The 15160-nt window shown below is 42.8% G+C and overlaps 1 protein-coding gene across 3 annotated transcripts in view; it reads right to left on the bottom strand.

Moving 5' to 3' along the window:
• Positions 1-15160, bottom strand: part of LOC139415375 (ATPase family AAA domain-containing protein 2B-like) — a 128978-nt gene that overhangs the window by 99951 nt on the left and 13867 nt on the right. For all 3 annotated transcript variants that reach the window (XM_071163479.1, XM_071163480.1, XM_071163477.1), the window contains exons 2-11: positions 5417-5571; positions 5227-5258; positions 4971-5103; positions 4633-4729; positions 4324-4441; positions 4045-4200; positions 3726-3801; positions 3506-3607; positions 3077-3304; positions 2682-2856 (exon numbers count right to left, since the gene is read on the bottom strand). In XM_071163479.1, coding sequence (XP_071019580.1) covers positions 2682-2856; positions 3077-3304; positions 3506-3607; positions 3726-3801; positions 4045-4200; positions 4324-4441; positions 4633-4729; positions 4971-5103; positions 5227-5258; positions 5417-5571 — 1272 coding nt within the window. The remainder of the gene's footprint in view (positions 1-2681; positions 2857-3076; positions 3305-3505; positions 3608-3725; positions 3802-4044; positions 4201-4323; positions 4442-4632; positions 4730-4970; positions 5104-5226; positions 5259-5416; positions 5572-15160) is intronic.

Here is a 15160-nt window from a genome sequence, read left to right on the forward strand (position 1 = left end):
TAAAGGGTCTGAATAATTATGTAAATGTCATTATTTTTGCTGCTAAAAAAAACAGTTTTTGCTTTGCCATTATTGGGTATTGTGTGTAGATTTCAGGAAAAAAATCTATTTAATACATTTTTGAAAAAGGCTGTAACCTAACAAAATGTGGGAAAGGGGTCTGAATACTTTCCAAATGCACTGTATAAGGGCACAATCCTTTTCATTTGGTTTGGGATCATATATAGGCCTATGCGTAAGCTCTAATATGCGTATGAACATATTGAATTAATCATCACCCTAGAAAACGCTGTCCATTTCGGTGTGTTAGGCTTTCAAACAACATGCACAACAACCATGTTTTCCTGTTGAACTTTTCTTCAAATTGATCAATGAGGTGAGTTTTAAAAGCACAATACTGTTTTGATGAGAAGTGTTTTATGTGATATTCGATTGCATTTGCATTGACGCCAGAGTGGTGAGAAGGACACTAGAGCCCTGAGTACCAGGCCATTAACGGCCTGATGGTACCTGCTTCTATAAACCAATGAGGAGATGGGAGAGGCAGGACTTGCACCGCGATCTGCGTCACAAATAGAACTGACTTCTGCAATAATTGAATAATATAGATTTCTACATTTATTTTGCAATGCTTACGCACGCGACACGAGCGGTGTAGTCAGCCTGTTAGACAGGTCTAAAGAAACATGATATGAAGAAAATGTTGCCTATTTCAGAAGAACACATCAAATCACATTTTTATCTGTCACATACACATATTTGGCAGATGTTATGTGTGGCAAAATGCTTGTGTTCAAGGATAGCATACTCTGAGTTGTCCTTATGTTAGGCCCTGATATGGCTATGCCATATGGCTGTGGGCTACACTAGTTCATTTAGCAGACAAGATTTGCTTCAAATTCCGTGGCATTATTTAGTGTCATCTTATAGTATGAAGAATACAATTGAGCATGGCTGAATAAAATTACATATTTTCTCCAAACGATTTCCAAGAAAGTGCGCACACATGCAGCTATTCTGTGTTGAGCGGAAAATGCTTAATTTAGCAACTTCAGTTGTAATACAAGTTGCCCTCTAAAAAAAAAAAGTGCCATTTTGGCCTTGGGCTGAATATAATAATTCCCTTCTCTCAGCTGCCATGCTCCAAAAAAACATCTCACTCACAGGGCACTCTCAGATATCTCAATTCTTAATAACCAATGCGCGTCATGTGATCAGGTCTTCTCACAGGCATCTCAGCTAAGGCTACAAGTGAAGAGACATCGGGGACGCAAATGCGCACGCCCCTCTTATCGAATTCCGAGGCGCATATTGAAGATATTAGAACTGTCCACATTTACTTTTCGTCAGCCAAAAAGATGAGTAGGGCCTAATGAACAGGAAAAGCACTGGCCTGTTTTAATCTGCTATCCCCCATAGTACAAAGGTTGACCAATTATATTATACTTGTCCTTCTGTGCAAGAAATAAATATTCCAAACATAGTCTGGGACAGTTGTGCGATGCAATAGATCCCAAATTAATACACGCATCAAAAAACATTTTAAAAGCAATGAGGCTGACGCAACAGATCAGAACATTTAGCTTAAAATATTGATCAACTAGCTATTTCTTCACATAAGCGCAGCACTGCACATACGGCAATAGGCTATAAGCGCAAATGTTTTAAAATACAATCAATTAGCAGGAAAACACTTTTTATAATAAAGGTGCATCTTTATGGTGAAAATGATCTTCCCCAAATTTAACTCAATTTAAACGGTGTAGAGCCTATTTGGCCACTAATTCACAAATCGTATCAAAACATACAGGCCTATGGGCAAGGCTACTATGATTGGAAAAAGTCACAAAAAAAGGCAAGCTGTTTCTTGCCTTACTGCACAAGCTGGGCATCATCCACAAATGATAATACATCATACAGAAGTGATAGGCTAATATTGTCACACATCAGGATATTCTTAGTATTTGTAAAGACAACATTAAATTAACTCATTTTTATTTAACTAGGCAAGTCAGCTAAGAACAAATTATTATTTACAATGACGGCCTACCACAGATGACACTGGGCCAATTGTGCGCCGCCCTATGGGACTCCCAATCACGGCCAGTTGTGATACAGTCTGGAATCAAACCAGGGTCTGTAGTGACACCTCTAGCACTGAGATGCAGTGCCTTAGACCACTTGTGCCACCCGGGAGCTCTTCAAATAATGTGTGTGAAATTAGTTTTGATTTAGAATGGACCATTATCATGCACCTGTCCCAGAACAGGAGCATGGGAAAAAATACATGTCATCTATGGACTTAAATAGCGAATGGTGAATGCTTTTCCCATGGTTCATTTTCATGCCAGCCATGTAGGCTATACTCCTGTTGTAAAGCAAAGCAGTTGCATAGCCTATAGAAATGTTGTGCACCATGAGCTCCTGGGCTCTCATGAAGTGTTTGATTTTATATTCTAAACCATTTGCATTGATGTCAGAGTGATTAGAGGGACAATAAAGTGCTGAGTACCAGGCAGTTAAGCAAGTTTGGTAGGCTACTAATGACCATCAGCAGCATCCGAGGCTGGAGAAGCCTAGTTACCGTGACTAAACGATCACGTGTTATTTGACTGCGGTTATGACTCATGACCGCCGGTATGCAGTAATATGGTCACCGTAACAGCCCTAATCATGCTCACCTGGTCAAAAAGTAGGCGTAGCTGTCGTTCTGATTCGCCGACCCACTTGCTGAGGCAGTCGGCTCCCTTCCTCATGAAGAAAGACACCTTTTTGTCTCCTTGACTACACTCGTTGGCCAAAGCCCGCGCTACAAGGGTCTTCCCTGTACCTGGTGGGCCGTAGAACAGACACCCTCTGTGGGAGAGGAGAGAGGTAAATAAGTTTAAAGCAGACAATCCGTTTTTGACCTTGGAACTACATTGTGACCATGATGCAAAAAAATGCTAAATTGTTCTTCCTCATCTGTCTGGTTGTAATTAAATAACACATTTCTAAATTGCAAACAAAAGAGGATACATGCTTGATATATCTGAACATGAATTAATCTGCGCTTCCAGGTGACTTTGGTCTTTACCTTGGGGGCTGTATCTTGAACCTTTCGAAGACCTCTGGGTAAAGTAGAGGGAAGACCACCATCTCCTTCAGAGACTGGATGTGGTTGGAGAGCCCTCCTACGCTGTCAAACTTCACTGAGGTGTCCAGATTCATGGGGTCCACATCAGCGAGGCTAGCTCCCACCTTGGCCCTGTCTCTCAGCACCCCACTGGCCAGGTCCTCTGCTCTCAGGCTCAAAGGCAGACACCTTTACAAGTAACAAATACAGGTGATAAAGATAAGAGTCGATGTGTGGTGAGCTTTCAGTTGCATAACGGCTGCCATGTATCACCGGGGTTTGCAGTGAAGCTAATGTGCTATACAGGACGAGTGGTGAATGGAAAGTGATTTTACCTAGTGAAAAGCCATTAATAAATTGTATCTAATAACAAAATCCACAGGTATTCACCTGTTCCTGGCCCGGGTCATGCTTTTGCTTTTCCTCCTCTCAAATCTCTCCTCGTCAGATGACGACGTAGTGTCGCTACTGTGGATGGCATGCTTCTTCACTCTGGACCAGAGGAGAGGAAAGGAGGACAAAAGACTAATCACTCCATATTAGACCATATCAATGTACTGTAGGAAAGCAGTCTTATGAAATTATTTTTCATGCAGGGAACAACACCCACCGTATATGGCTTCTCCTTGCTGGGGATCTGTGGGTGTCAAACAGGGAGGGGTTGGTTTGTTTTCTGTTGACAGGCTCTGGAATGCATTCAGTGAGACAGAAGATGTTAAAAGCAGCAGCACTCAAGAGGCATAAAGCAAAGACAATATCAGGAAAAGGTTTTACGCAGGAAAAGGAATGTTTCAGGCAGAGGGCCAGTTCCCCAGACCTACATTAAGACTACTCCTTTACTATAAGGCACGCTCAATAGAAAATCTGGGTCCAGGAAACTACCCTTAGTGTTGCAGAAAAATCACACAATAATCAATGTTTTTCTTTACCAATAGGTGGCGCCTCGTATCTCTGTACGGTCTTGCGTTGTCTCAGGTTGTACGGTCTGTCGTTCCCCTCTCCAGCCTCCTCGGTCTCGTCTCTTTCATCATCATCCTCCTCCTCCTCCTCCTCTGCTTCGTCATCCTCTTCTTCACCGTGAGATTCTAATTAGTAAACAAGATATGTTTGTGAAATTATCATCTTGTGAACCGCAAGCATTACCAACAAACTACAGGTCTCTCCATGTCCCTGTGCAGCTTTTACAAGCAATCCAAACTAAGACAAACCTTCAGTCCCCTCTTCCGATTCTGTCTTGCTCATGGCTTTGTGGTGTGTCTGCATGCCAAAGGTGTTCCTGCGCAGTGCCTTCCTCCTCTTCACACGAGAGTACATGTCCATGTTTTCCTAGAAGATCAGGAGTGGAGGATATGCACGTTTAGCTTAGTCTGGCTAACACCTAAGTCGAATTCCTCGTGTCAGCCAAGCTACATTTAGCTAGCTGGCTTGCCATCATAACGTCTACCACTGGAGATAGTTACTAACAACCCACTTTCATATGGCATGATACAGATTGACTGGCTGATTGACAGACTTACCACCTCAGTGTCTGTCCACATGCGGAGTCTCTCCACCTCCCTGTTCTGTCTGATGCTGCTGATGTTGTCCATCTCCTGAAGAACTGCCTCCGCCGTGCTGACAATACATTTACATTTTAGTCATTTAGCAGACACTACTGTAAGTCGCTTTGGACAAGAGCGAGTGCATACATTTTCAAACACACACATCAGTATCGATTCATACCGCATACCTCTGATGTCTTTGCTTTGTGTTTTACAGTTCATCCCTCTCCACCCCGGTACCACCAGGTCTGAGGCTTCGTCTTCCTATAGGGAATTGTGTGTGCGTCTTCCCATAGGGTCTGTGTGTGTGTTACCTGTTGACGAGCTGGTCAAACAGCAGGCTCTGGTTGAGGTGTTCAAACTGGCTCTTCCTCACTTGGCAGCTCCTCTTCCGGTCAACATGGCCATTCATGTGAGAGTGGTCTCCTGCCCCCTCCTCCTTATGGGCTGCAGGGGTCAAAGGTAAAGAGGTCCCATCTAACTAATAGTCCAACTAATACTGTACCTACACACATAATGTTGTCATGGTCTTAAAATAACAAATGAAAACTTTGGAAACGTTGACGTTACCATTTCCATTTTGCAGGGCGCCAGATGACAACCTGAAATACATTAAGATGTGTAAATATAAACACATTGCACAAAAAGACTGCCCCATTCTCAGACAGTCAACAGATGGGGCTGAACCCAGTCCACACGGCCAGTACAGGAACTCAACCCAGAACTGTCTGTCAAAGAGGCTGTTCTTTTGCCTGCTCACCTGGTGCGGTAGGTGGGCTTGCCCCAGGAGACCCTCTGGCCCTTGGCCTGGGGGGAGGGAGAGGTGTCGCTGGAGCTGGTCTGTCTACGGGTTCGCTTCAAGGGAGGGGACAGTCCAGGACTGCTGGGACTGCTCACATCACTACTGGGATCCTTCTAAAGGGGGAGGAGAGAGAGTGGTTAGAGAGATGGAGACTGGAGAGAGAGCGGGGGCGCAAAAGAACGGGAGAGAGAGCGGGGGGCGCAAAAGAAAGGGAGAGAGAGCGGGGGGCGCAAAAGAAAGGGAGAGAGAGCGGGGGGCGCAAAAGAAAGGGAGAGAGCGGGGGCGCAAAAGAAAGGGAGAGAGCGGGGGGCGCAAAAGAAAGGGAGAGAGAGCGGGGGGCGCAAAAGAACGGGAGAGAGAGGGGGCGCAAAAGAACAGGAGAGAGCACGAAAGAGAGGGAGAGCGTGTGAGAGATGCCCACACATTCCACCTACAGAGAAATTAACCTAGATAAGTGTCCCCTCAGCCAACTGGTTCTGGGGGCTCCGTTCAAACACAGAGCCCCAGGACAGTAACACAATTGGACCCAACCAAATGATGAGAAAACTATAACACTGGAAAGAATCAACCAAAAAAAAAAAAAACTGACCAAAATGGAACGCTCTCTGGCCCTAAACAGAAAGTATACAGTAGCAGAATACCTGACCACTGTGACAAACCCAAAAATGAAGAAAGTCTGCCTATCTAGTTCAAGGACTATGTGCCCATTGACCACAAAATGAGAGAAAATAAGTTGCACTTCCTTACATCCGTCCAAAAGTATGACCATATTAGAACCACTTATTTCCCACAGATCACAGACCCACAATGAATTTGGAAACAAACATTGATAAACTCCCATATCTGTTAGCACAACGTGCAATCACAGCAGCAAGATGTATGACCCATTGCCATGAAAACAGGGCAACCAGTGGCGCACAAACATAGTAAATACAACCAATATTTATCTGTTTACTTATCTTCCCCTGCTGTTTGTACTACAACTATTTGCACATTGTTAAAAACACTGCACATTGCTGATAACATTTGAAACATCTATCCTTTTGAAACCTTTGAGTGCAATGTTTACTGTACTTTGTTATTTTCAGTTTTGTTTAATCCACTTGTTTTGGCAATATAAAACGTGTTTCCCATGCCAATAAAGCGCCGTTGAATTGGTAAGAGGGAGGGAGGAATAACACGTATCATGTTGATACACTTCTTATTAATAGCGGGAGTGTTTACTAATAAGCAATTGTTTTGTTAGCCTAGTCTGTCTATTAAAACCCCATGTGGTAGCCTACCATTTGTAAAACAGGCAATTTTACCGTTAATCCCCGTCATTTGGATACATTAATTTATGTTAATGCATCTATTACAGTAATTTACCGTTCTCATTCTCGAAACATTGTTTGCAGAGTTCACAACCTGCTACACTTGTGATAAATATTTCGGGATTGATTTTATACCATCATTAACCCGCTCCATGTGAGCATGTGTCTGGCTTCTCTGTCCTGCTAATGTTGCCTTAGTGCACCCGCCTGAGCACGAATAGAAGTACTTGGACTGCTTCATGAAAATGTCAAATGCAGGAAAGTGCCCAGCTGGGCTTCAGCCATTTTTTTTTTTTACCTCACAGAGCCATTCAAATTATAATAGTTCCTCACAGTATTTGAAAAATCTTCCCAACACTCTCCCCTCGGTACTAAATATACAGTGGGGCAAAAAAGTATTTAGTCAGCCACCAATTGTGCAAGTTCTCCCCACTTACAAAGATGAGGCCTGTAATTTTCATCATAGGTACACTTCAGCTATGACAGACAAAATGAGGAAAAAAAAAATACAGAAAATCACATTGTAGGATTTTTAATGAATTTATTTGCAAATTAATGGTGGAAAATAAGTATTTGGTCACCTACAAACAAGCAAGATTTCTGGCTCTCACAGACCTGTAACTTCTTCTTTAAGAGGCTCCTCTGTCCTCCACTCATTACCTGTACTAATGGCACCTGTTTGAACTTGTTATCAGTATAAAATACATTGTCCACAACCTCAAACAGTCACACTCCAAACTTCACTATGGCCAAGACCAAAGAGCTGTCAAAGGACACCAGAAACAAAATTGTAGACCTACACCAGGCTCGGAAGACTGAATCTGCAATAGGTAAGTAGCTTGGTTTGAAGAAATCAACTGTGGGAGCAATTATTAGGAAATTGAAGACATACAAGACCACTGATAATCTCCCTCGATCTGGGGCTCCACGCAAGATCTCACCCCGTGGGGTCAAAATGATCACAAAAACGGTGAGTAAATATCCCAGAACCACACGGGGGGACCTAGTGAATGACCTGCAGAGAGCTGGGACCAAAGTAACAAAGCCTACCATCAGTAACACACTACGCCGCCAGGGACTCAAATCCTGCAGTGCCAGACGTGTCCCCCTGCTTAAGCCAGTACATGTCCAGGCCCGTCAAATTTGCTAGAGAGCATTTGGATGATCCAGAAGAAGATTGGGAGAATGGTTTCATCTGACCATATGACAAAATTGAACTTTTTGGTAAAAACTCAACTTGTCGTGTTTGGAGGACAAAGAATGCTGAGTTGCATCCAAAGAACACCATACCTACTGTGAAGCATGGGGGTGGAAACATCATGTTTTGGGGCTGTTTTTCTGCAAAGGGACCAGGACGACTGATCCGTGTAAAGGAAAGCATGAATGGGGCCATGTATCATGAGATTTTGAGTGAAAACCTCCTTCCATCAGCAAGGGCATTGAAGATGAAACGTAGCTGGGTCTTTCAGCATGACAATGATCCCAAACACACCGCCCGGGCAACGAAGGAGTGGCTTCGTAAGAAGCATTTCAAGGTCCTGGAGTGGCCTAGCCAGTCTCCAGATCTCAACCCCATAGAAAATCTTTGGAGGGAGTTGAAAGTCCGTGTTGCCCAGCAACAGCCCCAAAACATCACTGCTCTAGAGGAGATCTGCATGGGGGCATGGGCCAAAATACCAGCAACAGTGTGTGAAAACCTTGTGAAGACTTACAGAAATTGTTTGACCTGTCATTGCCAACAAAGGGTATATAACAAAGTATTGAGAAACTTTTGTTATTGACCAAATACTTATTTTCCACCATAATTTTCAAATAAATAAATAAAAAATCCTACAATGTGATTTTCTGGATTTTTCTCATTTTGTCTGTCATAGTTGAAGTTGAAGTGTAAGAGGTCTCCAATTTTTTAAATGGACTGGATCTTTATATATTCCACTTGGGTCCTCTTTCAGTAATAATGATATCAGACCTTGTTGCGAGATAATTTACAATTTATACAGGAGTGGTTAAAACATGCTAATAATGGTCCTTTGAGTATATCAAAAAGAGTTTTGTATACTTCCACTGGTATGCCATCCAGCCCTGGAGTTTTCCCATCCTTAAAGGCCCCAATTGCATCAAGAAGTTCCTCCTCTGTAATTTGGCATTCACATGAGTCTTTCTGTACAGGTGATAATTTTACATTATTATTAGGAAAAAATCCATACAATTCGTTTCAGTTAGTGGAGATGGAGACTGAAACGAAAACATTCTTAAAGTACTTTACTTTCTCTTTCAAATATCATTCGGCGAATCATGTGTGGCTCCATTTGTAACAAGTTAACACATTTCTATATTGAAGATTGAAAAGGAATTGTGCATTTTTCCCCATATTCCATCCAGTTCGCTTTATTTTTATCATATATTACACACTGGATCTTTCTTGAATAAGTTCCTCCATTTATTTTTCCTCTAACTTATTCTGTGCCTCTATGGTACAGTTTTTATTACTATCTAACTGTACTGTTAGTCCTTCAATTTCCTTTGTTAATATGGACTCTTGATCTAAATTGCTTTTGTTTCATAGATGAGTACTGAATTGCATGGCCTCTAAAGGCACACTTAAGTGTCCTTTACAATAAGGGGATCTGCTGTACCTGTGTTATGTCTGAAAAAGTCTGTTATAAATTCTTCTGTCCTAGTTCTAAACAATGTATCATCTAGTAGGCCTTTGACTAAATCTCCAATATCCTCGCCCATGTGGAAATTCTGTAAGAGTAATATATGCCAATCATGTGATGATCCGACCGCATTCTGTCCCCTATCAACATTTTTTTTTATTTTTTACTTTTGGTGCCAGAGAGAATGGCATAAGAAAGTAGTCAAGACGACTAGCTTGATTAAGCCTCCGCCATGTATATCTCACTAGGTAAGGGTATTTAAGTCTACATATATCCACTAATTCCAATATATCCATGACATTCATGATTTCCTTAAGTTCCTGAGGGTGATAGTTTGTAGAGTGATGTCCATAGAGGTATTTAAGACCGTATTAAAATCTCCCACCATAATAAGAGTCGTGTTCCTTGTAGAGTTGATAAATTCTTATATAAAATTTTCAAAGAAGCTTGGATCATAATTATTCAGACCGTATAGGTTAGCCATATCCATATAGCCAAATCGGTTTATTGTCCAATAACATATTTAAAATAATCCATCTTTATGATCTGTTTGGACAATTTGCACATTTGGATCAAAATTACTGTTAATTAAAACCATGAATTTCTTTGCCAGTGAGAGAAATATATTATTTCACCCCCCCCCCCCCTCATTTATTTTTCTACAAAACTTCATCTAAAATTGTTGAAGGGGTTTCCTGTAAACAATAAATATATTCCTTCAGCCAGGTACATACTGATCGCCTTTTCTTATTATCTGGAGCAACAGCATTTATAGATTTGATTACAGGCTCAAAATGGCCAGAAACAGAACTTTCTTCTGAAACTCGTTAGTCTATTCTTGTTCTGAGAAATGAAGGCTATTCCATGCAAGAAAATGCCAAGAAACAGTTCACAGAACAGTGCAAACTGGCTCTAACCAGAATAGAACGAGTGGGAGGCCCCGGTGCACAACTAAGCAAGTTTCATTAAATCGTACCCACAAAACACCAGTCTTAACATCAACAGTGAAAAGACGACTCCGGGATGCTGGCCTTCTAGGCAGAGTTCCTCTGTCCAGTGTTGGTGTTCTTTTGCCCAACTTTCATTTTTATTGGCCAGTAGGAGATCTTCAGTTTCTTGGCAATTTCTCGCATGGAATAGCCTTCATTTCTCAGAACAAGAATAGGCTGACGAGGTCCATGGGGAGACGCACAATTGGCCTAGCGTCGTCCGGGTTAAGGAGGGTTTGGCCGGTAGGGATATCCTTGTCTCATCGCGCACTAGCGACTCTTGTGGCGGGCCGGGCGCAGTGCACGCTAACCAGGTTGCCAGGTGCACGGTGTTTCCTCTGACACATTGGTGCGGCTGGCTTCCGGGTTGGATGCGCGCTGTGTTAAGAAGCAGTGCGGCTTGGTTGGGTTGTGTTTCAGAGGACGCATAGCTTTCGACCTGCGTCTCTCCCGAGCCCGTACTGGAGTTATAGCGATGAGACAAGATAGTAACTACTAATAATTGGATACTACGAAATTGGGGAGAAAAGGGGGTAAAAATCTAAAAATATCATCTGTTTCAGGCTACAATAGTCATTTACAACATTAACCATGTCTACACTGTATTTCAGATCAATTAGATGTTATTTTAATAGACAAAAAACAAGGACATCTCTAAGTGACCCCAAACTTTGGTAGTGTTGAAGGGGGGTGAATTGAGCCAATTGTAAGCTGGGGGTGATTAGGTGACTGATGGTATGAGGGCCAGATTGGTAATTTAGCCAGGACAACAGCCCTGCTTAGCTTCAGACGCAAGCCAGCAGTGGGACGCAGGGTGGTGTGTGTGTGTGTGTAATATAAATAAATATATATATATATATATATAACAAAATAAAGTTACAATAAATAAATTGATACTTTGAGCAATACTTAAGGACTGCGTTCTGTTCAGTCATTGGTGTGTGATGATGCACATCCCTCCTTGTCTGGCTGATTGTCAAACTAGTCTCCATGTAGGCTGCTAGCAGTGGTCTATGGCAGCAGACAGGCTATTGTGTTGTATCAATAAGGAAGGAATGACATACAAGTACCAAGGACATGCCATCACTTTATACTCCTGTGTTTCATGGTTCAGTCAGTGCGTCAAGTCTCGCTGTCTGTCTCCTTTCTCCCCGCCTCAATATCTTCCCTCGCTCTCTCAATTCAATTAAAAAGTGGCTTTGTTGGCATGGGAAACATGTTTACATTGGCAAAGCAAATGAAATAAACAAAATGACAAAAACCAACAAAGCTAAATTAACTTTGTTTGGCTGTTGTCGTTTTGTTTAAGCGAATAACCACTTTTAAATAATATATTAGCAGTTAAATGTAGTACACCATTTTTAAAAGTTTCATAAGCTATGTTCAGTGTTGGGATAATGTCCAGATAGCAGAATGCACAAATGACGGGGAGGAAATAAATGGGCAGATAAATATAGGTTATATTTACATTGGTGTTTCTGACCCGCTGTTTGACCTTTTCTTGTGGCATCGGCTCACAAATTCTGCTGCTGAGATTGCACACCACGGTACTTCACCTAACAGATATGGGAGTTTGTCATTTTGATTTGTGGTCCAATTCTTTGTGTGTTGTGAAATTTGACGGAAATATGTCTCATATTGTCATTCACATGGCAGGAGGTTAGAAAGTGCAGCTCGGTTTTCATCCCATTTCTGAAAGTTTTTCACTCAGCACACACCCCTCCAACCAGACATGCTTTATCTACTCATTTGCTGGATGCAGAGTTCAAGTGAAGGTCAAGCAAATCATAGAAAGCAGACTCTTGCAATCATCTCTGATGGTCAAATGTTCGTGGACAAGGAATAATTAACTACATCTCCACCCCTCAACCTGTATTCTACAAGAGCACAGACAAGCGACAACAGACACACCGTTCTCTACATTGCAGATGAGCTGAAGGCAGTCAATGACCTTGGACCACAGAAGGTATTTGCACTGGTGACAGACAATGCTGAAAACATGGAGTTCTACCCTCACATCACTCCCATTGGCTGTGCTGCTCACGCATTGAATCTGCTCCTCAAGGACATCATGGCACTGAAAACAATGAATACAAGAGAGCCAAGAAAATGGGTAGGTATGTGAAGGGTCAAGTTATAGCAGCAATCCCTCTCACCAAGAAAAGTGAGAAGAGTAAGAGCACCACATTGAATCTTCCCATTGGGGTGGTGTTGTCATCATGTTTGACAGTCTCCTGGAGGGGAAGGAGTCGCCAAGAAATGGCCATATCAGTCTACTGATATGGACAGCCCCATCAAGAGGATCCTCCTGGATGAGGTATTTGGGGAGAGAGTGGTAAGCAGCCTGAAACTCCTGAAACCTATAGCAGTAGCCACTGCACGGATTGAGGGAGACAATGCTATCCTGTTTGATGTTCAGACTCTGCTTGCAGATGTAAGAAAATAAACACGTACTGCCCTGCCAACTTCACTGTAGCTTCAAGCAGAGGAAACCGCAGTTCTGAAATACATCATAAAGCGCGAAGACTTCTGCCTGAAGCCCATACACGCTGCAGCGTACATGTTGGACCCCAAGTATGCTGGCAAGAGCATCCTGTCTGGTGCAGAGATCAACAAGGCCTATGGTGTCATCACTACCGTGTCTCGCCACCTTGGCCTGGATGAGGGCAAGGTTCTTGGTAGTCTGGCGAAGTACACTTCCAAGCAAGGTCCTTAGGATGGAGATGCAATATCCACTCGTAGCAAAACCACTCGTAGCACGCGCTCCAGCAGGTATAGCTCACTGGTCACCCCCAAAGCCAATTCCTCCTTTGGTCAACTTTCCTTCCAGTTCTTTGCTGCCAATGATTGGAACGAACTGCAAAAATCTCTGAAGCTGGAGACTCATATCTCCCTCACTAGCTTTAAGCACCAGCTGTCAGAGCAGCTCACAGATCACTGCACCTGTACATACCTCTTTCCCTACTGTATGTATTTATGTAGCTCCTTTGCAGCCCATCTACCTACCTACCTCATCCCCATACTGTATTTATTTATCTTGCTCCTTTGCACCCCAGTATCTCTACTTGCACATTCATCTTCTGCACATTACCAGTGTTTTATTTGCTATATTGTAATTACTTCGCCACCATGGCCTATTTATTGCCTTAACCCCCTTATCCTACCTCATTTGCACTCACTGTATATAGACTATTTGTTTTCTTTTGTTCTACTGTATTATTGACTATGTTTTGTTTATTCCATGTGTAACTGTTGTTGTATGTGTCGAATTGCTATGCTTTATCTTGGCCAGGTTGCAGTTGCAAATGAGAACTTGTTCTCAACTACCCTACCTGGTTAAATAAAAGGTGAAATAAAATCAAATAAAAAAATATGGCAGTCGTGCCAACATCTCATCAGCCACCTGGTGGAAGGGACTTTGTGGATCTGAGGCGCTTTCCCCATCATCCTCCAAATCCCACCAACATCAGCCGCCACAGAGAGTAACTGGTCCTTGTTTGAACACACATACCAAAGCACACAACGGGGCGACCAATACAAGGGTTGAAAAATTGGTGGCCATCCGGGCAAATGTGGCTTTTTGAGCCTGACAGCGAGCCATCCTCAAGGTTGGAAAGTGACCGTGAAGATGAGGCCTCAGTCTGATGTTCAAGAGATGGACATTGAGGAGGTCCAGGGAGAAGACATGGAGGCCTGAGAGGAAGACATCCAAAGCTTTCGTTTCTAGACTATAATTTTACAGATGCGATGGATCATTCAATGTTCCCTTTCTTTTGTTGTTCAGTGAAATCATCCCATGTGAAGAGTCAACTCATTTAATTAAAGTTCAATTTGTAACTAAATTGTGTTTTTTTATTTCTATTAGAAGGATTTAATCATTTGAAAATGTTGTCTACTTGTCCCAAAGCCACTCATGGGTTGTCTTCACTGTGTGCTTAGGGTCGTTGTCCTGAAAGAAGGTGAACCATCACCCGTCTAAGGTCCTGAGTGCTCTGGAGCAGGTTTTCATCAAGGAGCTCTGTACTTTGCTCTGTTCATCTTTCCCTCGATCCTGACTAGTCTCCCAGTCCCTGCCACTGAAAAACATCCCCATGCTTCACCGTAGGGGTTGTGCCAGGTTTCCTCCAGACGTGACGCTTGGCATTCAGGCCAAAGAGTTCCATCTTGATTTCATCAGACCAGAGAATCTTGTTTCTCATGGTCATAGACAACAGGTGCCTTTTGGCAAACTCCAAGCGGGGTGTCATGTGCCTTTTACGAACTCTGGAGCTCTTTCAGTGACCATAAGGTCCTTATGATCACCTCCCTGATCAAGGTAACTTCTCCCCCGATTGCTCAATTTGGCCGGTCGGCAAGCTCTAAGAAGAGTCTTGATGGTTTCAATCTTCTTCCATTTAATGGATGGAGGCCACTGTGTTCTTGGGGACATTCAATGCTGCAGACATTTTTTGGTACCCTTCCCCAGATCTGTGCCTCGACACAATCCTGCCTCGGAGCTCTACAAACAATGCCTTCGACCTCATGGCTTGGTTTTTGCTCTGACATGCACTGTCAACTGTGGGACCTTAGAGGTTGACCGATTAATTAGGGCCGATTTCAAGTTAAAACTAAAATCGGTAATCTGACTTTTTGGGCGCTGATTACATTGCAATCCACGAGGAAACTGCGTGGCGGCTGACCACCTGTTACGCGAGTGCAGCGTCAGAAGGACCTTGTGGTTGCAAGGAGCCAAGGTAATTT

The sequence above is a fragment of the Oncorhynchus clarkii genome, chromosome 8 (genome assembly GCF_045791955.1).
Source record: "Oncorhynchus clarkii lewisi isolate Uvic-CL-2024 chromosome 8, UVic_Ocla_1.0, whole genome shotgun sequence".
In the NCBI taxonomy this organism is placed as follows: domain Eukaryota; kingdom Metazoa; phylum Chordata; class Actinopteri; order Salmoniformes; family Salmonidae; genus Oncorhynchus; species Oncorhynchus clarkii.